The sequence below is a fragment of the Haematobia irritans genome, chromosome 4 (genome assembly GCF_050003625.1).
Source record: "Haematobia irritans isolate KBUSLIRL chromosome 4, ASM5000362v1, whole genome shotgun sequence".
NCBI classification, from domain to species: domain Eukaryota; kingdom Metazoa; phylum Arthropoda; class Insecta; order Diptera; family Muscidae; genus Haematobia; species Haematobia irritans.
Window position 1 is genome coordinate 94,888,587 of NC_134400.1, and position 23,712 is coordinate 94,912,298.

The following is a 23,712-nucleotide window of genomic DNA, read 5'->3' on the forward strand; positions in this document are numbered from 1 at the left end:
ATGATAGTATCAATTACATTTTTAATTGAGCATCAAAAAAATTAATTGATTTCATTAGCAAATCACAATTAATTTTTTAATTGATTCAATTAAATTTTTAATTGATGTTGATTGCAAAATTCAATTATTTTTTAATTAAAAACGAAACTTTTTGTAATCGCTTTACTATATTTCAATTACTTTCTATAACTATTTTTAATCCATTTTAGTTTGTTTCAAAAATTTATAGTTTCAAAAAAAAAAAAATAATAATAATAATAAAGAATTTAAATAATATATCCATAATTTGTCAACTGTCTTATTCTTCCGAGTTTGATTAAATAGTTAATTGTATCAATTAATTTTTTAATTGAACAAGTTTTCAACTTCAATCAACTTTTTAGTTGGGAATATTTCGGTGACACAGCAAGTAAGAAAATGCTTAACCCTCTAATGCCCCAATTTTTTTGACAGCTGATTAAAATTTCAATGTTAATGACACAAAAGCAAGAGAACTAAGCAAGAAAAAATTACACGGTAAACTTCAGCATATGCTGCAGAAGTTTACCTCTTGAATAGTTTCAAATAAGTTTTCTTTTTATTTTGCCCATTTTTGTTGTCTTAAGGTGTGTTTTACTAAAAGCTCCCTTATTAAATGAAGCCCGCCTAAAGGCGGGCTTGGGCATTAGAAGGTTGAGTTGGACGCAGTCAACTGAGGTGATATTATTATTCGCCCCGAAACGAAGACTTTTTGATGAATTGCAGAAAGATTTTGTTTCCAATGGCTGTATTGTGCTATTACACAGAGAAAAAAATGCCCCCAATATATTTCCAATTAAAAATTTAATTGAAACTGATATCACGTCATATATATTTCAAGAGATTAATTTTACTTAGGAAGAAACTGTAACATGCTTGCCGAACCCACATACATATTGTCCTAGAAAATAAGATAGTTGCGACAAACATGTTACATGTTCCCCATAAAAAAGTAACATTATCTATTGAAAATGTTTGGAGTGACCAAATTCGCTCACAGCGTGGGACTTCTTAATACCCATCGAAAAAAAATCTAAGACGTCAGTCTTAAATAGTGCCGCTATCGTCCTGAAACTTTACACAAATTCGTATTTTGTCTACGCACAGGCCAAGTTCGAAAATGGGCTATATCTGTCCAAGTTTTTAAAATATAGCTTCCATATAAACCGATCCTCCTATTTTGGGTTTTAGGTTAGGTTAGGTGGCAGCCCGATGTATCAGGCTCACTTAGACTATTCAGTCCATTGTGGTACCACAGTGGTGAACTTCTCTCTTATCACTGAGTGCTGCCCGATTCCATGTTAAGCTCAATGACAAGGGACCTCCTTTTTATATTCGAGTCCGAATGGCGTTCCACATTCCAGAAATGTCACCAGCATTACTGAGGTGGGATAATCCAACGCTGAAAAACCTTTTGGTGTTCGGTCGTAGCAGGAATCGTACCCACGACCTCGTGTATGCAAGACGGGCATGCTAACCATTGCACCACGGTGGCTCCCCTTATTATGCCTTCGGACTTAACTTATAATGTGCACAATATATGGGATATGTTCGACACGAGCACGGAATAACTGATAGTCTGTAAAGCGCATTAGTCGACGTGTAAACGGGTCGACAGGTGGCGAAACTTTGGCAAGTCGAACCTTTTCTAAGGTAACGATATCAAAAGGAGGTAATCCCTCACGAAATAGATTCAAAGAACGCAGGAAACCTCAACATGTGCCTTATTTAAGACATAAAGCCAGGAAACAGTGTATGATATAAACGAGCAAACGACAGTGATTTTCGAATAAAAAGTATTTTTATTATTGCAAAACTAAAAGTTTTGCGCCAATTTTGGTGATGATAAAAGTTTGAATTTTTTAAGAATTTAAAAACTGCAAGAAAACAACATCGTTTGTGATACCAGTTTTCTAAACATTTTTAGTCATTGCTTGTAGTTAAGATTCGGTCCCTCTGAACTTAAGGCCATATATACACTTGATTTTATTTCATATAATGTGAAAAAGTTCCTCTGTGAGCATCGAAACTTTAAATCTAATATCCACATACATTGTACGCAAAAGTTTTATTTCTAATCTGTTTTCTAATCACCACATAATCATTATTAAATGACTCGTTAATGTCGAACTATTATAAATTGTGTTAAAACTTCTGCATCATAATACTTATCATTGTTTCATTATCTTTACTTTGCATTTTACAGGGTCTATTCCTTGAAGGCTGCCGCTGGGATCGCAGCAAGGGTGCTGTTGATGAATCATTTTCTAAAGTTCTGTTCGACACTTTACCTGTAATTTGCATGTTGCCCACAATTAAAACCGAAGATGAGACGAAAGAAGATAATGTTGCCCTCAAGGATATTCAGCCAATCTACGAATGTCCTGTCTATAAGACAAGTGAAAGGCGTGGTGTTCTATCTACAACTGGCCATTCGACTAATTTTGTAATGTACATGAATTTGCCGTGCACAAAGAATCAAATGCATTGGATTAATCGTGGGGCTGCATCATTATGTCAATTGGATGATTAATCCAATACGACCACCACTTTGACATAATTGGGAATTTTTTATTGCGGATGTACAAGAGTTTATTTTTATAACATATACAAAATTAGAGTAATGATTATTAATAAATCCAAACCACAAATAATTTTTTTTACTTTTGCCTTATAATGACATTCACTATGGAATAATTGAGGGGAAGGGTATGGTGTGTAAAACTTGGAAATATTGACTCCATAAAGTACGTATATTCTTTATCAGCCTTAGTTGATAAAATTCTGAGTCGATCTAGCGATGTCCATCCTGAATGAAATAACCTATCGGCTTAAAACTTGGCATAAGTAATTGTTCAGATGCACGTACGAAAAAGACTGTTTTTCATATGTTTGGGTGTAAAAAAATATTTTTAAGTACAAGCATACAATGTTCATAAACTAGCATAACATGTTTGGGACATATTTGTTATTATGTTAGAATATATTATGTTTGGGATATAAAATGTTTGATAATATAATATACTTGGATGCAAACATATACCAATTTAGAAGCAGGCTATAAACATATATGTATTTAGAAAGAGAGACCTAGAGAGTACGCTGCAAGTAAAAGAATGGAAATAACCAATTGGCGCCTTAAAAATATATAAATTTCATTAAAATTTTTTACTATCAGTGTAAGCCTAAGGTGAAACATAATATATTTGAACAATACAAACAATATTTTTTTTGGACCAATTCTGAAAATATGTATGCTTGAAGCAAAAGGTGTTTGGAATGAGTGAGGGTGTGGTATTGCAAATGGATCATATTTGACTATATCCCCCATAAAAACCAATAACAAGATTTAATTTAGGGCGCCTCTAAGAGCAAATTTCATCCTATCCGGTTAAATTTACCTTTTACACTGAAAAAAAAAATATTGACGTGAGTTCCTTAAAATACGACCGCGAATTTTGCTTAGCATAGAAGACGAATTTCTCTGATATAAAGTTTCTTCTCTACACACACTCGTGAGCCACCGTGGTGCAATGGTTAGCATACCGCTTTGCATACACAAGGTCGTGGGTTCGATTCCTGCTTCGGCCGAACACCAAAAAGATTTTCAGCGGTGGATTTCCCCACCTCAGTAATGCTGGTGACATTTCTGAGTGTTTCAAAGCTTCTCTAAGTGGTTTCACTGCAATGTGGAACGCTGTTGGGACTCTGCTATAAAAAGGAGGTTCCTTGTCATTGAGTTTAACATGGAATCGTGCAGCACTCAGTCTAAGTGAGCCTGATACATCGGGCTGCCACCTAACCTACTCACGCAAGAAAATGTCGTGACTCACGAAAAATACCGTAACTGCCGAAAATATCGTGACTCACGAAGAATGTCGTGATTCCCGAATAATTTTCGTGAGTCACAACATTTTCGTGTCACATGCACACCTGTAATATATATGAGCGTTATACCTAAATCTGAACCAAATTTGGCATGCATAGCAAGAATGTTATTTCCATTCCCTCTGTACAATTTCAAGTAAATGGGAGTGTCATTTTGAACTATGGTGGTCATATGGGTGTAAATTGGACAATATATATGGGAGCTATATATACATCTGAGCCGATTTCAATCAAATTCGGTATGCATATTTATTATTTTACTCCCTGTGCAAAATTTCACGTAACTTGGAATAAAAGTTTAGCCCGTGGGGCCATATGAGTGTAAATCGGGCGAAAGCTATATATTGGAACTATATCTAAATCAGAACCGATTTGAATCACACTTGGCATACACAGTTAGAACAGTAATTTTACTCTCTGTGCAAAATTTCACGTCAATCCAAGTAAAACTATGCTCTCTGTAAAGCTATATCTAAATCTGATTTGACTGGTATTCTGCAAAATTTAAAATTTACTTACAAACCTTTTGAATATACGAAATTTGAAGAAGATCTCTTGATAAATACGTTCTTTATGACCAGATCGGTTATAAATATATATGGCAGCATTGGTGAAGGTTATCAAAAAAGGGGGAAAAATATACATGCGCGCGAATGAAGCATAATGATTTACTATATTCGTGACCCCCACAAAATAATTCACAATTTTTTAAAATTTGCAAACTTTCCCCAAAATGCGCCCATCCCGAACTTCGTAAAGACGGTTTTGCAATTTTGAGCTCCAATTTTTTTTTTCAAGCTAAGAAATTTTCTTTAACAACTGAAACAAAAATAATTATGTTTAATGAATGTTCTTGAATTTCTCAAATTAATCCAAAGATCCAATATCTCAGTTAATTTAATGAATATTTCTTCAAACGAGGGCACGCCAATTTCAAAGGTTTGAAAAAAAAAATAGGCAGAAAATACATCCGATCCGGTTGAAATTTGGTGTACGATGTCAGTTATACTCTACCATGCAAAAATGAGTCCATATCGGTTTATTATTATATACCCAGTAAAAAAATAACTTCCGAAAAAGTAGTTTGGATCCCCAACTTGTGATCTGGAAGTATTGCAAACTTGGATCATCACCAATGGATTTTATGGGCTTGACATAGGATGGAAGTACTTCGTTTGCGGATCGTTTGCATTGCTTTAGAAGTTGTGCCTCGGAAGTTCATTTGAATGAAGAAATTAAAACAAAAAAATCGTTCCCCTCAATTTTACACTTTTTATTGTTATCAATATTTTTTTATTACACTTCCATATTCTAATTATCTAATTTTTACAATTTGAACAAGTATATACGGCCGTAAGTTCGGCCAGGCCGAATCTTATGTACCCTCCAACATGGATTGCGTAGAAACTTCTACTAAAGACGGTCATACACAATTGAATTACTGGGGTTGCGGCCGATGGCAAGGCATCTTAACACTTCTTAACATCATCTTTAAACTGTCAATGCGGGATATATATTAGGCAAAACAAAGGCCGAATAAATACGTATATATTCAGTGTTTGACCGGTATATAGGGAAGAAATTATTGCGAACCGATATGAACACTTGTGCGGTAATTATAAAGGCAGAATTGAAATATGGGGGTCGCTTTATATGGGGGCTATATACATTTATGAACACGATTATACCAAAAAATGAGAGATTTTTTATTGTTTGGTAGATTGGTAGAATTCTTGATGTTTTGGAAGATTTTGCAAAATATTGCTCTCTAACTAAGAGGTGCTTCATAAATTTTCTATAGAAATAAAATTTTGACAAAATTTTCTGCAGAAATAAAATTCTGAAAAAAAAATTCTATAGAAATAAAACAAATTTTGTTAAAAATTTATTTCTATGACAAAATTTGCTATAGAAATAAATTTTTAACAAAATTTTCTATAGTGATTACGTCTTGAAAAAATTTTCTAAAGAAATACAATGTAAGTTTGTTGTTTTTGTTTTTTGACCTTTTTGTTTATTACCTTCTGTTTTCTTTTTGTAAATTCAAGCTCGAGGTCAGAGTTTTATTTTCTGTTTTATTTTTTTTTTTATAATTCGATATCTCGATCTCCTTCGGAAATCATCGAAGGGAATAAAATAAATAAATAAAATTAAAACCTATGTCGCTGGTGTTGTCTTCTCATTTCTGCTGCCGCTACATTGAAATACAATGTTGACAACATTTTCTATAGAAATAAAATTTTGCCAAATTTTCTACAGAAATATAAAATTTTGACAAAATTTTCTATGGCAATAAAATTTTGGTAGATTATTTTTGGCTCTCAGAGGCTCCGCAAGCCAAATCTGGGGATCGGTATATTTGGGGCTATATAATTATGAACCGATGTGGACCAATTTTTGCATGGTTGTTAGAGAGCATATACCAACACCATGTTCCAAATTTCAGCCGGATCGGAAGAAATTTGCTTCTCTTAGAGGCTCCGCAAACCAAATCTGGGGGCTATATATAATTATGGACAGATGTGGACCAATTTTTGCATGGTTGTTAGAGTCCATACACCAACATCAAGTACCAAATTTCAGTCAGATCGGATGAAATATGCTTCTCTTAGAAATATCCTTCTCAGTCAGATCGCATGAAATATGCTTCTCTTAGAGGCTCCGAAAGCCAAATCTCGGGATCGGTTTAAATGGGGACTATATATAATTATGGACCGATGTGGACCAATTTTTGCATTCTAAATTTTTCTCGAAAAATTGAGAATTTTTGAAAATATTTTGTGTCAAACGTTCACACAAAAAATTTTTTTCTGATTCAATCATGAAATTAATTGATCCAATTGATTTTTTAATTGAAATGTCTTCAATCACAGAAATGATAGTATCAATTAAAAAATTAATTGACAGTCAATTAAAAAATTAATTGATCCAATTAAAAAATTAATTGATACTAGTAATTTGTGTGACTGATTTTTATTTCAATTAAAAAATTTGTTGATTCAATTAAATTTTTAATTGGATATTTTATAAAACTCAATTAAAATTTTAATTGGAAAAATGTTCGTGAAATTTTTTTCTGTGTTCCAGACAAGCGTTAAAATGCATTAAAAATCATAAAAAAAGAATTAAAAATTAATTATTTGTCAAAATATCTTAAAATTTCTTAAATCACATCCAAAACACTGAATTCGGATCACACCTTAAGAAGTGATGCAAATTCAGTAAACTTCCTGTAGCTAAAATAAAGAACATCATTGGGAGTACATCTTTTGGAAGTGCTTTTAAAGTTATGCCTTTGGAAGAACTTCCAAATTTTTTAGCGGGAATATATAGAATTTCAGGGGGTTTGATGAGAAAGTTTGATGACGAAGTTAAATTTAGAGATTTTACCTATGAAGACTAGATCAGATTATATGAACCAATTTTGTTTGAGTTTTAGAGTAATCATAAACATATGGTGTAAATGTTGAAATAAAGCCTTGATTTGAAATCTTAAATCTGTAGATTTTTTTCCGCCATTATTTAAAGGACTACGAGGAGTAAAGTCTGGAAATTTTACTTTCAGTTTCAAGCAATTTTCAAAAAATGCCAGAGATTATGAGCTATAGTTGATACTAATCCTACAGAGTTAGTATGCCAATAATATTGAGTCCATTATAAAAAAAGAGGAAATCGGGAGTAAATGAAGGGTAAATTTTTTTATATCTAAATCGGAACCGATGTGGATTATATTTTACAGGTTTTGTTGATATTACACTCAAAAAAAAGTTTACTTGGATCCATAGATTTTGACCTTCACTTAAGGATTATAGGATATAGCCCACATATAAACCGATCCCCAGATTTGGCTTGCGGAGCCTCTAAGAGAAGCAAATTTCATCCGATCCGGCTGAAATTTTGTACATGGTTGACGCAGAAGCGATGAATTTAACATGGGCGTGTCATAGGACGGAAGCCCTCCATTTCAACAGTCGTTGCACTGAATTTGCATCACTTCTTTAGGTGTGAACCGAATTCAATGTTTTGGATGTAAATAAAAAAATTCTGTGATATTTTGTCAAATAAATAATTTTTAAAATTTTTTATAAGTTTTAATGGATTCTAATGCTTGTCAGAAACGTTTGACTTCAAATAGTTTCAATAATTCACAATTTTTCCAGATTGGATTTAGCATTTTTGTCAACAAAATTTAAATGATTTGTACCATTTTATGAATTCTTACTCTGTTTTTAACCTATTTGAAACAAAAAAGTTAAAATTATCCATTAAAAGTATTAAAAAACCAAGTTATAAAAAATTTAATTAAAAGATCTTCCTGGGTAGTTAAAATAAAGAACATCATTGGGAGTTCATCTTCTGGAAGTGTGTTTAAAGTTGCGCCTTTGGAAGAACTTCCAGTTTTTTTTGCTGGGTTGGGTCTTAATATCATTTTAACCCTTAGGGCCGGTATTAAGTTGGCTTTATCGCGATAAAATGGACATGTTTTCATGTTATTCTGCTTTTACAGATTCGAGTTTTACCGCTAAAATGAAAAATAATTTAATTTACTGCTCGCTTTTATTTTTGAAAGTGTTCAACTTCTATTGGACTACTTATTAATATTGTTCACTGTTTGGCCCTTTTCTCATTTTACTGTTCCAACTCTAAAAAGAGTAGAGTGCCTATTCGTTATTCTTCATGAAGATCCGTTCCGATTTCTTTTGAGGAACCAAGAAAATAATTGTGCTCATAATGCCAAAATGATAAACAAAACACACACCCTCAAAAAAATCGCTTCTCTAACATTTGTTCCAAACATATTTAGCAGGAAGCATATGTATTATTGGATACTGTCGAAACATTAATATGTCTGTTTTATGTGAAAATATTGTATGTTTGGAAGCATTTTGACCCCAAAAATATTATATGCTTGGAAGAATTTTCGCCAAAGAAGATTGTGCTCATTCCCTCACATAATTTTCATTTCCACGAAATTTTTTAGTTCTTGGCACCTTTTTCTGTAATACAAATAATGTTGAAGAAATTATTCAATTTTATAAATTTGTTAATTTTTACCTTTCTCCTGGACGGAGAATCGAACCGAGGACCATACAGTTTGTAAGCTATCACACTATCTACTGGGCTACGTAGCTGTTATGGCCATCAATAGACAATTATCGTTATAAGTTATATTTATGTAGCATAGTCTGCAGCGCCCACGAGCCGATGCAAACAAAACATTATTTAACAGAAACATACATTTGTTTGCCACGTGAAGCAATGGTTAGCATGTCCGCCTTTCATGCAAAGGGTCGTAAGTTCAATCCCTGTTCCGACCGAACACCAATTTTTTTTACACATTTATATTTATACCATATTACATTTTTATAATGAAACTTCAAAATGTGGGTTATTAAAGATTTACAGTCAGAAACAGTGCTTGATATAAACGAAATGGGCTGAGCTTTTGGATAAAATATTATTTTTTTTTTATTGGAAAAATAACAATTTTGTAATAAAAGAACTGTTTTTGGTATAAAAGTTTGAAATTTTGGAAGGAATTCAAAAACTCCAACAAAAGAAGAACGTGGAGTCGAGTATAAGCATACATAAATAATTTTATAATATACACATAAATTTATTTCGGCGTATAAAGTTTTTTACTAGCATTTAACACCATTTTAAATGCATTTAAAACTTATCGTGTTTTGTACTTAATTTCATTTTTACTTTTAAAGCCGATATTAAGTTGGCATTATTGCTCTAAAAGAAAATAAATTTAAAGAAAATAAATTTTTCAATAGTTGTAGCTGCAAAACTCGAACTTAATACCCGCTTTTATATAAAGTGGAACTAAACTAAAGGGGAACACTATACTCTACAAAGAGTATAGTGCGCTTTCGTTATTTTTATGAAGATCCCTTTGTATTTTTTTTTTACTTACTCCACGTACGTTCCGATTTCTTTTAATGAACCAAGAAAGAAATTGCGCCCACACGGACGAAAAAGACTGTTTTTCATATGTTTGGGTGTAAAAATTATATGTTTGGAACTCAAATTTTTAAACACAATATTTTGAAGTGCAAGCATATAATGTTCATAAACTAGCATAATATGTTTGGGAAATATATGTTAATATGTTAGAACATATTATGTTTGGGAAATAAAATGTTTGTAAATATAATATGCTTGGATGCAAGCATATATTAATTTAGAAATAGACTATAAACATATATGAGTTTAGCAAGAGAGACATAAAGTGTATGCTGGAAGTAAAATAATTAAAGTAACCAATTGGCGCCTTAAAAATAAAGGGTGATTTGTTAAGAGCTTGATAACTTTTTTTTTTTTAAAAACGCATAAAATTTGCAAAATCTCATCGGTTCTTTATTTGAAACGTTAGATTGGTCCATGACATTTACTTTTTGAAGATAATTTCATTTAAATGTTGACCGCGGCTGCGTCTTAGGTGGTCCATTCGGAAAGTCCAATTTTGGGCAACTTTTTCGAGCATTTCGGCCGGAATAGCCCGAATTTCTTCGGAAATGTTGTCTTCCAAAGCTGGAATAGTTGCTGGCTTATTTCTGTAGACTTTAGACTTGACGTAGCCCCACAAAAAATAGTCTAAAGGCGTCAAATCGCATGATCTTGGTGGCCAACTTACCGGTCCATTTCTTGAGATGAATTGTTCTCCGAAGTTTTCCCTCAAAATGGCCATAGAATCGCGAGCTGTGTGGCATGTAGCGCCATCTTGTTGAAACCACATGTCAACCAAGTTCAGTTCTTCCATTTTTGGCAACAAAAAGTTTGTTAGCATCGAACGATAGCGATCGCCATTCACCGTAACGTTGCGTCCAACAGCATCTTTGAAAAAATACGGTCCAATGATTCCACCAGCGTACAAACCACACCAAACAGTGCATTTTTCGGGATGCATGGGCAGTTCTTGAACGGCTTCTGGTTGCTCTTCACTCCAAATGCGGCAATTTTGCTTATTTACGTAGCCATTCAACCAGAAATGAGCCTCATCGCTGAACAAAATTTGTCGATAAACACATTTCGAACCGAACACTGATTTTGGTAATAAAATTCAATGATTTGCAAGCGTTGCTCGTTAGTAAGTCTATTCATGATGAAATGTCAAAGCATACTGAGCATCTTTCTCTTTGACACCATGTCTGAAATCCCACGTGATCTGTCAAATACTAATGCATGAAAATCCTAACCTCAAAAGAATCACCCTTTATATATACACAAAGAAAATTCCATTAAAGATTGGAAAAATACTATGTGCGTATATAAACAAGTGTAAATACAAATTTGGAGTAAACAAATATATGTTGTGATATAAGACCGCCAAAAATTGTATATGCTTAAGTAAAAAGATTAAAATGAGTATTCGGAGAGAAAATTCATTCGGAACCAAGAGAAAAGACATTAAAAAAAAAGCATGAGTTTTGTTTATCATTTCCGCATTACGGACACTTTTTTCCGTTTCGTCAAAACAAATCGGAACGTACACTGAAAAACCAGTGAAACCACCAGGAAGAAAACTTTCGATTAATTTTAGAAAATTTTGAATATTTGTAGAAAATTTTAACTAAACAGTATTACAAACGTTGGCATCACGCCGATGTCATAAAAATAAGTAAATGTTTTTCGACAAATACAAGAAAATTTATAAGACATAACTAAGTTTTTTCACTTGTTAAAGAAAATTTTGTTGTTTGAAGAAAAAACTTGGAGTTCAAAATTGCAAGAATGTCTTTAGTGACATACGAATTTTTGGTAAAATTTACAAATTTAAAGAAATTCTGAACTATTTTGTGGAAGACACGAATTTAGTTAATCTTTATGCTTCATTTGAGTATATTGTTTTCCTCGGGTTTAGTTAATTTAACTAACGTACACAAAAAAGTATTAGAGTAAAGAAAACTTTCTCCAAACATAATATTTCTATGAACTAAAATAAAGTTAAATTGGCTTTAGTGAAATAGAGAGTTCACTTTTTTTTTTTTGAGTGTAGGACGAGTAAGTCAAAATATTCAAACAAAGGTAAACAAAGGGATCTTCATAAAAACTAACGAAAGGGCACTATACACTGAAAAATAGCATGCCCGGTTCCAAAGATTGTGTCTCTATTTTAAAAATTTTGGTATTGATTCCGAGCCAATGAAGCCGAGAATTCAAGTAAGGATACTTTTAAGACACAATTCTCTTTTAAATGTGGGTTTTGTGTATTTGACTCTATGAAGCAAATTTTAATTTTTCGCTTTTTCAGCTTTTTTCATATGCTAGGTTAGGTTAGGTTATGTGGCAGTCCAATGTATCAGGCTCACTTAAACTATTCAGTCCATTGTGATACCACAGTGGTGAACTTCTCTCTTATCACTGAGTGCTGCCCAATTCCATGTTAAACTCAATGCAAGGGACCTCCATTTTATAGCCGAGTCCGAACGGCGTTCTACATTGCAGTGAAACCATTTAGAGAAGCTTTGAAACCCTCAGAAATGTCACCAGCATTACTGAGGTAGGATAATCCACCGCTGAAAAACTTTTTGGTGTTCGGTCGTAGCAGGAATCGAACCCACGACCTTGTGTATGCAAGGCGGGCATGCTAGCCATTGCACCACGGTGGCTCCCTTCATATGCTATAAAAAGTCCGTTAAAAACAAGACAGTAGGAATTGTGCTATGTTTCAAGTAAAACGTCTTTGAAATAAAGTGTTGAAAAACATGTCCTATTTTTTAACGATTTTTGCTTTGTAGTCAAGATGCAAAAATGCAACAAATTTAAAGACAATTTCATTAGTTTTAAAGACTGTTTCTGAATTATTAAAGTCAAGTTGACCTTAGTTCAAATTTTTTTCTTTCATGTTATGATACCCATTTTCAAGTCAAATCACTTAATTATAAGGACAACACGACTTCATTGAAAAGTTTATCGACTTTTGAACATGGAAAAAATTTTATATTAGAGAAATGCGTCGTCTAAGCTAAGCAAAATTTGTATTGTTATTTTAAGGACATGAAATCTTTGGCGTCACGACAATATTTTTTTCAGTGTACTCTTTTTAGAGTTGTTACAGTAAAATGAAAACATTGGGAAACAGTGAAAAATTAAACAGTAAGATCTATAAAAACAAAGTTTAGTTCCTCTTTATTAATAAGTAGTCCAAGAGGAGATGACGGATACTTTCGAAAATAAAAGCGGACATTGAGTTTGAGTTTTGCCACTAAAAGTATTTCTCATTTTAACGGCAAAACTCGCATCGGTAAAACCAGAATAACATTATAACATTTTTAGGCAAATTGTATTATAACTTGGTGGGGAATGATCCAAAGTAGAGGTGGGCACGTGACACGAAATTTTCGTGACTCACGAAAATTTTCGTGACTCACGCGTGAGCCGTGAGGCACGATGGAGTCAATCTCGTGAGCGTGCGTGAGCGTGATCAAGCTGAAAATTTTCGTGCGTGAGCGTGAGTCACGAAAAAAAATTCTTCGTGAATGTGCGTGAGTAAAAATGTTTGATAATTACACTCACGAAAACAAAATCACGCTCACGATTTGAATCACGATAACTACTTTAATCACGCTCACGATTTAAATCACGCTCACGATTTTAATCACGCTCACGATTTCAATCACGCTCACGACTTGTATCACGCTCACGATTTGAATCACGCTCACGAGTTGAATCACGATCTCGATTTGAATCACGATCACGATGTCAATCGCACTCACGATATCAGTCACGACCACGATTTGAATCACGCTCACGACATTGGTCACACTCACGACTTTGGTCACACTAAACCTTCCAATGTATGGATTGTGTAATAGTTTTTTTTCATTTAAAATTAATTGATTAAAAAAGTAATGTTGAAGCGCTGGTTTTCGGTGCAAAAACCGAGTATAGTGCCGTTCCTTAAACAATAAAACCTTTTATAAAATATTGCTGTGTTTTTTTTTCTAACGAAAATGAGAAATATTGTCGAAAAAGTGTACCATAAAAATTGGTAGATTAAATAAAATTCGAATTAACGAGTAAAGTAGAAAGTCGGGCCGGGCCGACTACATCATACCCCAAATCACCCCTACTGAATTAGTGAACATTGTAGGGTATCAATGATATAGGTTTGGGGAAAACCACATTTCCAGATTTAATAACATTACTGGGTACATGGGAGTTTTATCATAATCTGAACAGAAATGCCTGATATTAACATAGGAGTATAGTTGATTCTGAACCTACAGAGTTATTTAGTATGCTACTAATGTTGAGTCCTTTATTAAAAAAACTGGAAATCACTCAATTAGTGTGGGTAATAAATTCAAATTTCTGAAAATAGGGTAATAGATTTATGTAATAGCTACATACAAGTCTCAATACGATCGGCTAATACATGTTTATTTGAAATTTGAGCTACATAGGTTAATAAATAAGAATATTATGGTCAAATTTGGGAAAATCGATCGACGAATTTATATGGGAGCAATATCCATATATTGGTTGATACCACAGAGGGTTGCCTTGTGCTAAATTAGAGTAAGATCGGGTATTAGATAAGGCTACTATGGTTAGAAATAAAGTTACAAGGGGTACATTTTTCAAAAACGGGCGAAAAATATATATAAGAGCTATATCTAAATATGACCCGATTTGGATTATATTTTGCAGGTTTTGTTGATATTACAGGACATTACCTTGTGCTAACTTTGAGTAAGATCGGTTAATAAATGAGGCCACAATGGTCAACAATAAGGTTATAAGGGGCAAATTTTGAAAATTGGGCGCTAGCTATATATATGGCAGCTATATCCAAATCTGCACCGATTTGGATGATATTTTGCACGTAGAGTCAGTGGATCACATTGTGACAAATTTGACGCCGATCGGTTAGTAAATGAGCGCAATCTGACCCCATTTATCGAAATCGGGCGATACATATACACAGTCTTACACAAGTTTACATACGGTTTAAGAAATTGTATTTTCTTTAATTATTAAAATATAATAAAATATGCATATATATATATATATATATATATATATATATATATATATATATATATATATATATATATATATATATATATATATATATATATATATATATATATATATATATATATATATATATATATATATATATATATATATATATATATATATATATATATATATATATATATATATATATATATATATATATATATATATATATGCTTTAGATTTTGTAAATTAATTTGAAAAACAAAGTATTTGTCCATTTTCAAGAAGATGTTTTTAGTCTGGATTATAAACAACAACAAGAAACATGTTTAGTTATAAGGTAAAAACCTCAAGGGTATGTAAACTTATGTGAGACTGTGTATATGGGAGCTATATCTAAATTCAATAGCGTTCGTCCTTGTGCCAATAAAGAGCCACATACCAAATTTAATCAAAATCGGTTAATAATTGCGACCGGAATCCTGCGAACAACAAATACATGGACGGACGGACACCAAGGGCTAGATCAACTCAGGAGGTGATTCTGAGTCGAACGGTATATATGTATTTTAATTTCCATTAAGTTAGCATAGAAAAATATTTTAGTTCATTCGTACTAAGAAGTATTCAACCTTTCAATTAAGCCAACTGCCTAAACATTTGAGAATAACAATTCGAAAATTACCAAGAAGTATTTATTTTTGTCATTACAAATAAGTCATTATAACTCACCGCAATGTAATGCAACGTGTAATGACAGCTTTACTCCTGGTAATGCCAATTCTAATGAGATGTGGTTGCCTAGTTTTTGCTGGGTATATATATTATTTATCGTCAAATTAGCATTTCTACAGTCGTGAATGTGCATAAATTCTTCACAAAATTTTTCGTGCATTTGTAACAATTCTTTGTCGCGAGTGTGAGCTTCAAGAACAATTTTCGTGCGTGAGTTTTGGAAAATAAATTCCTTCGTGAGTGTGCGTGAGCGTCTTGAAATATTTTCGTGCGTGAGCAAAAAATTTCTTTCGTGAGTGTGCGTGAGCGTGATTTTTTAAAATAAATCCATTCGTGAGTGTGAGCGGCTCGAATATTTTTCGTGCGTGAGCGTGCGTGAGCAAAAATTGTCTTTCGTGAGTGTGCGTGAGCGTGAATGCCTCGAATTTTTTTCGTGCGTGAGTGTGCGTGAGTAGAATTTTTCTATCGTGAGTGTGCGTGAGCGTGATTTTTAAAATAAATTCATTCGTGAGTGTTCGTGAGCGTGAGCGGTTCGAAAAATTTTCGTGCGTGAGTGTGCGTGAGTAAGATTTTTCCGTCGTGAGTGTGCGTGAGCGTGAGTAAAATATTACTCACGTGCACACCTCTAATCCAAAGCAACAATTGAATAAGTTTATTTTCTTTAGAATGAATTATTAAAGAAAGCAAACAATTGTTCACACCTCAATAAGTTTATGTGTTGGTTGTAAAATTATTGTTTCGAATTTAAATATAATGTGCTTTTGAATGGTTATCGTTAACTTTAGGAATCGATGGAAAAATATTTATATATTACTCGAATTCACGTTCTTTCTTGGTAAGAGTTTTTTGAATTTCTTCGAAAATTTCAAACTTGTGTACAAAACCCTTTTTTGTTACAATTTTTTTATTTTGGCAATAAAAAATAATATATGATTTGAAATCAGTCCATTTCGTTTATATCAAGCACTGTTTTTTTCTGAATTTAAGTCTTTTATAAGACACACTTTACATTTTCGTAGTAAAAAGTTAATATAGTAGTATGTAATGTTGAACACCTTTTCGGGATATTCCGAACGTATTTGGAATATACGTAAAAAAATATATGTAAAAAAAAAATAAAAATAAATGGTGTCGGTCGAAGCAGGGATCGAACCCAGGACCCTTGGCATGCAAGGCGGACGTACCAACCACTGCTCCACGTCGCCAACAAATGTATGTTTAACAATGTTATGTTTGCATCGGCTCGTGGGCGCCGCAAGCTATGCTATATAAATATGACTTATAACGATAATTATCTCTTGATGACCATAACAGCTACGTAGCCCAGTGGTTAGTGTGCTGGCTTACAAACTGTGTGGTTCGCTGTTCGAATCCCCGTCCGCCAAAAGGTAAAATTTAAAAAAATTATAAAATTAAATAATTTCTTCTACAATGTTTATATTACACATGCTGTTTTTTTTCAAATCTTTTTTCTTTACTCCGAATACTCATTCTAATATTCAAATTAAATAATATTTAGACTTAAGCATATCAAATTTTTGGCCTTATCATAAAGCAGTTTTCCGAAACAAGATACAAGCGGTTTCACAGAAGTTGCTCTCTTTTGATTCTCTCACTGTGTTATGTTGATGTCTTTCCTCAACCCTCCCGGTTTCCATCTCTATTTCTTTCTCTATACTCTCTATCTCTCTCTCTCTGTCGCTCTCTTAATAAAATATCACAACATATATATGTTTACTCGAAATTTGTAAATGTATATATGTTTACATTCATACATATTATTTTTTTGAAACATTCATGCCCCAAACATAATATATTCTAACATACTTACATGTGTCCCAAACATTTAGAGTTAGTTTAGGAACATTACATGTTTGCACTTAAATATATTGTGTTTAAAAATTGTGCCCGAAACACATTTTGTTATATCGGAACATATGAAAAACATATTTTTCTAACAGTGCATACACACAAAGAAAAAAAAAAACGTTTGGAAAACGTGTATCGAGAACGTTTTTCTTTTGTTAGAGTCTTTTCTTCGAAAATTTTAAACTTTTATCACCAAAAAATTCTTTTGTTACAAAATTTGTATTTTTCAATAAAAAAAAATAATTTTTGAACTAAAAACAAAGTCCATTTCGTTTATATCAAGCACTGTTCTTCTCTGTTTTTAAGTCTTTAATAAGACCCATTTTACAGTTTCATGGTAAAAATTTAATATAGTACAGTAGGTAACGGATATAAGTCGTTAAAAACACCATTCCCTCTTTTTCTTTTGAAAAATAATTGCCTATAAGAAACAAAAATTGAGTGTGTTACTGAGTTTTTTATATCCGTTATCCACTGTAGTAGGAAATGTTGAACATCGTAATCTTCCGAACATATCTGGAATATATTAAAAAAAAAAAACAAACCTTTTTGGTGTTTGGTCGAAGCAGGGATCGAAAATTAAAAAAAAATATATAAAATCGAATAATTTCTAAAATTAAAAAAAACGTACTAAAATTTAAAAAAAAAAATTATAAAATCGAATAATTTCTTCTACATTATTTGTATTACAGAACTAAGAACTAAAAACCTCGTGGAAGTGAGTTTTGAGTTAGTCTTTATGAAAATGTTTTTACATCACAACGTTTATCACAAAAAGTATATACTTCCAAATAAACTTCCTTACAGCGAAAAGCAAACGAGAAACGAAATAATTATTTCGTTTGCGTGTACATAAAATGCTGTTTTCAAGGCTTTTTTCAAATGTCTTTTCTCTTGGTTCCGAATGACTATTCTCTTTATTCCGTATACTCACTTTAATATTCAAATTAAATTAACCAAAAGCATATCAAATTTTTGTCCAAGCTTATTAACATGCCAAGCGCCCATACCAAATGAACTCATAAAACAGTTTTCCGAAACAACAGACAAGCAGTTTCATAGAAATTACTCTATTTTGATTCTCTCGCTGTGTTATGTTGATATCTTTCGGCAACCCTCCCGGTTTCCATCTCTATTTCTTTCTCTATACTCCCTCACGCAAAAAAATAATTCTTTCCTCCCAAACGAAATTTTAGACAAACAAAGTTCGTTTCTCATTATTTGGAAGAAAAGTATATACTTTTTGTGATAAACGTTTATTCTTTTCCAGGATGTAAAAACAATTTCATAAAGACGAAAAAAACATTGTTTTCTTGCTAATTGCATTTTCCCTCACATCTTTCTCACATCCACGAGGTTTTAGTTCTTAACACCTTTTCCTGTAATACCAACAATGTAGAAGAAATTATACCATTTTATAAATATTTAAACATTTTTTACCTTTCGCCTGGACGGAGAATCGAACCGCGGACCACGCACTTTGTAAGCCAACACACTAACCACTGAGCTATGTACCTGTTATGGTCATCAATAGATAATTATCCATATAAGTTATATTTATATAGCAGAGCTTGCGGCGCCCACGAACCGAATAAACAAAGTTTATTTAACAGAACCAAACATTTATTTTGGCACCGTGGAGCAGTGGTTGCTACGTCCGACTTGCATGCCAAGGGTCGTGGGTTCGATCCATGCTTCGACCAAAGTTTTTTTTTTTTACATATATTCCAGATATGTTCGGAAGATTCCGAAAAACTGTTCAACATTACATTGTAGTATATTAAATTTTGAACTGTAAAATGTGTCTTATTAAAGTCCTAAAGTCAAAAAAAAAAAAACAGTGTTTGATATAAACGAAATGGACTGTGTTGTTGTTTCAAAAATAACTTTTTTTTATTGAAAAAATAAAAATTTTTTTGGTGATAAAAGTTTAACATTTTCGAAGCAATTCAAAAAACTCTAACAAAAGAAAAACGTTTTTTTTTCTTTGCGTGCTCTGTCGCTCCCTGAATAAAATATCATAACATATATATGTTGGGAGCCACCGTGGTGTAATGGTTAGCATGCCCGCCTTGCATACACAAGGTCTTGGGTTCGATTCCTGCTTCGACCGAACACCAAAAAGTTTTTCAGCGGTGGATTATCCCACCTCAGTAATGCTGGTGACATTTCTGAGGGTTTCAAAGCTTCTCTAAGTGGTTTCACTGCAATGTGGAAAGCCGTTCGGACTCGGCTATAAAAAGGAGGTCCCTTGTCATTGAGCTTAACATGGAATCGGGCAGCACTCAATGATAAGAGAGAAGTTCACAAATGTGGTATCACAATGGACTGAATAGTCTAAGTGAGCCTGATATATCGGGCTGCCACCTAACCTAACCTAACCTAACATATATATGTTTACTCGAAATTTTTAAACTTACATATGTTTAAATTCACACATATTATTTTTATGAAACATTCATGTCCCAAACGTAATATATTGTAACATATGTACCCACACATTTAATGCTAGTTTAGGAACATTACATTTTTGCACTTAAATATATTGTATTGCCCGAAACACCTTTTGTTTACATCGGAACATATGAAAAACATATTTTTCTAACAGTGTATGAACTATTTCATGTGCTTTTAAGAAATTGTGTACTTTATTTTTTATGATTTTTTCTCATTTTACAGTCAAAAAAATTTGAACTCTGTATTTCACTAAAGCCAATTTAACTTTGTTTTAGTTTATGTTTGGAGAAAGTTTCCTTTACTTTAATAATTTGTTGTGTACGTTAATTAAATTAACTAAAAAACGGGAAAAAATTATACACAAATTAATCATAAAGATTTACTAAATTCGTATTTCTCACAAAATAGTTCATAATTTCTTTAAATTTGTCACCAAAGATATTCTTGTAATTTTGAACTCCAATTTTTTCCTTCAAACTACAAATTTTTCTTTAACATGCGAAAAAATTAATTATGTCTAATAAATTTTCTTGAATTTGTCGAAAAATATTTCCTTATTTTTGTGATATCGGCGTAATGCCAGCGTTTGTAATACTGTTTAGTTAAAATTTTCTAAAAATATTCAAAATTTTCTAAAATTAATCAAAAGTTTTCTTCCTGGTGGGTTCACTGTTTTTTCAGTGTAGTTCATATCAATTAAAGTGAGATGAAAATAAGTGAGTAAAGTAGAAAGTCGGGCGGGGACGACTATATCATACCCTAAACCACCCCTACTGAATTTGTAAACATAAGCATTTGTGGGGTAACATTGGTATAGGTTTGAGTGATAAACCGCATTTCCATATTTAAGAACTTTAAAGGGTACATGGGAGTTTTATCACAATCTGAACAGAAATGTCTGATATTAGGAGCTATAGTTGATTCTGAACCTACAGAGTTTTTATGCCACTAATATTGAGTCCATTATTAAAAAAGGATGAAATCGCTCAAACAGTGTGCGTAATAAAGCCAAATTTCAGAAAATAAGATAATAGATTTATGTAAGAGCTACACGCAAAAAAATAATTCTTTCCTCCCAAACGAAATTTTAGACAAACAAAGTTCGTTTCTCATTTGCTTTTCGCTGTAAGGAAATGTAGTTGGAAGAAAAGTATATACTTTTTGTGATAAACGTTTATTCTTTTCCAGGATGTAAAAACAATTTCATAAAGACTAACTCAAAAAAACATTGTTTTCTGTCTAATTGCATTTTCCCTCACATCTTTCTCATATCCATGAGGTTTTCTATTTCTTAACACCTTTTCCTGTAATACCAACAATGTAGAAGAAATTATACGATTTTATAAATTTTTAAAATTTTTGTACCTTTCGCCTGGACGGAGAATCGACTTGCACTTTGTAAGCCAACACACTAACCACTGAGCTATGTACCTTTTATGGTCATCAATAGATAAATATCCATATAAGTTATATTTATATAGCATAGCTTGCGGCGCCCTCGAACCGAATAAACAAGGTTTATTTATTTAGCAGAAACAAACATTTAGTTTGGCACCGTGGAGCAGTGGTTGCTACGTCCGACTTGCATGCCAAGGGTCGTGGGTTCGATCCCTGCTTCGACCAAAGTTTTTTTTGTTTTTTTTACATATATTCCAGATATGTTGGGAAGATTCCGAAAAAATGTTCAACATTACATTGTAGTATATTCAATTTTGAACTGTAAAATGTGTCTTATTAAAGACCTAAAGTCAGAAAAGAACAGTGTTTGATATGAACGAAATGGACTGTGTTGTTGTTTCAAAAATAACTTTTTTTATTGAAAAAATAAAAATTTTGTAACAAACGATTTTTTTTGGTGATAAAAGTTTAAAATTTTCGAAGCAATTCAAAAAACTCTAACAAAAGAAAAACATTTTCGGTACACGTTTTCCAAACGTTTTTTTTTGTGTACATGTAAGTCTAAATAAGATCAGCTCATACATTTGAATTTTGAGCAAAATTGGTTAATAAATAAGAGTATTATGGCCAAATTTGGGAAAATCTATCGATGCATATATATCTAAATCTGAACCGATTTCGATGATATTTTTCAGATTTGGTTCATACCACAGAAGGTTAACTGTGCTACATTAGAGTAAGATCGGGTATTAAATAAAGCTTTTATGTTATTGTCAGAAATAAAGTTGTAAGGAGTAAATTTTTCAAAAACGGGCGATACATATATGGGAGCTATATCTAAATCTGAACCGATTTGGATTGTATTTTGCACATAGAGTCAGTGCTATAGAAGATTAGAGTAAGCCAAGTTTGAGTAATATCGGTTGATAATTAAGGGTTTTATGGGCAAATTTGTGAAAATCGGGCGATATATATATGGGAGCTATAGCTAAATCTGAACCGATTTCGATGATTTTTTACACATATAGTAAGTGCTATAGAAAACTAGATTTGGCCAACTTTGAGTCAGATCGGTTGATATTTCCATGAAATTTTGCACACTTAAAGGGTGGTCAATTAGATTACTTTGTGGCAAATTTGACGCCGATCGGTTGCCAACGAAGTTGTCATCCGAATCACCATCTTGTGGATAGACAACATTCACCCAGGAATGTAAGGGTTGATCTTCACCTTCTACACGCTCACAAAAAATCGCTTCTGTAACATATACTCCCAAACATATTTTGCTTCAAGCATATATATTTTTGGGTATTGCCCAAACATTTATATGTTTGATCTCTTCCAATATATAATATGTTTGAAAGCATATTGGTCTAAACAATATATGTTTGGGTAGTCTAAGTTCCAAACATTTTGTATTTTTGCATCCAAATTCAATAATGTTGTCTTCCAAAACACAATATGTTATTATGTGAACATATAATGTTTGGAAGCATTTTGCACCCAAAAATATTATATGCTTAAAAAAAATTCTCCCAAACAATATTGTGTTCAAAATTTTATTTATTTATTTATATATTTACAATCATAATTGTAATTTACATAAATTGGCCGCTATGTGGCTTCAAATTACATAATGAAAATAAAATAAATAAATAAATAAATTATGAAAATAAACAGGTAATATAGGTGCTAACAACATAGGTTTTCGACCTGAATGTTCAAAATTTTGTTTCTGCCTAATTGTATATTCCCCCACATCTTTCTCACTTCCACGAGATTTTTTAGTTCTTAGCACCTTTTTCTGTAATACAAACATTGTAGAAGAAATTATTCAATTTTATGATTTTTTTTTATTTTAATTTTACCTTTTGCCGGACGGGGATTCGAACAGCGGGCCACACAGTTTGTAAGGATCAAAGAAGTAGCTGATCAATTGCCCAAGGAAAAATAAAATGTTAATTTTGTAATAACAAGCAACAACCACCAACTTAATTCAATATCGCTCCCTGTTAAATAGCGCTCCAAGCTACCAAACACATATATGTTTATAGGCTATTTCTAAATTAATATATGTTTGCATCCAAGCATATTATATTTACAAACATTTTATGTCCCAAACATAATATGTTCTAACATATTAACATATATGTCCCAAACATGTTATGCTAGTTTATGAACATTATATGCTTGCACTCAAAAATATTGTGTTTAAAAATTTGTGTTCCAAACATATAATGTTTATAGCCAAACATATGAAAAACAGTCTTTTTCAACCGTGTAGAGCCCGAGATCCAGCGTTACAAAAGAGAGCCTCTAGATCAGGCAGCATACCACACAGGTCTGAACAGGATTCATGAGGATACTGTA

At 32.4% G+C, this 23,712-nt stretch overlaps 1 protein-coding gene across 1 annotated transcript in view; it reads left to right on the plus strand.

Annotated features, from left to right (window-relative positions):
- Positions 1-2,657, plus strand: part of Dnah3 (dynein heavy chain 3, axonemal) — a 671,994-nt gene extending 669,337 nt beyond the window's left edge. Inside the window, exon 63 of the mRNA XM_075308183.1 lies at positions 2,225-2,657. Coding sequence (XP_075164298.1) covers positions 2,225-2,551 — 327 coding nt within the window. The 3' untranslated portion in view covers positions 2,552-2,657. The remainder of the gene's footprint in view (positions 1-2,224) is intronic.
- Positions 2,658-23,712: the final 21,055 nt, after the last annotated feature.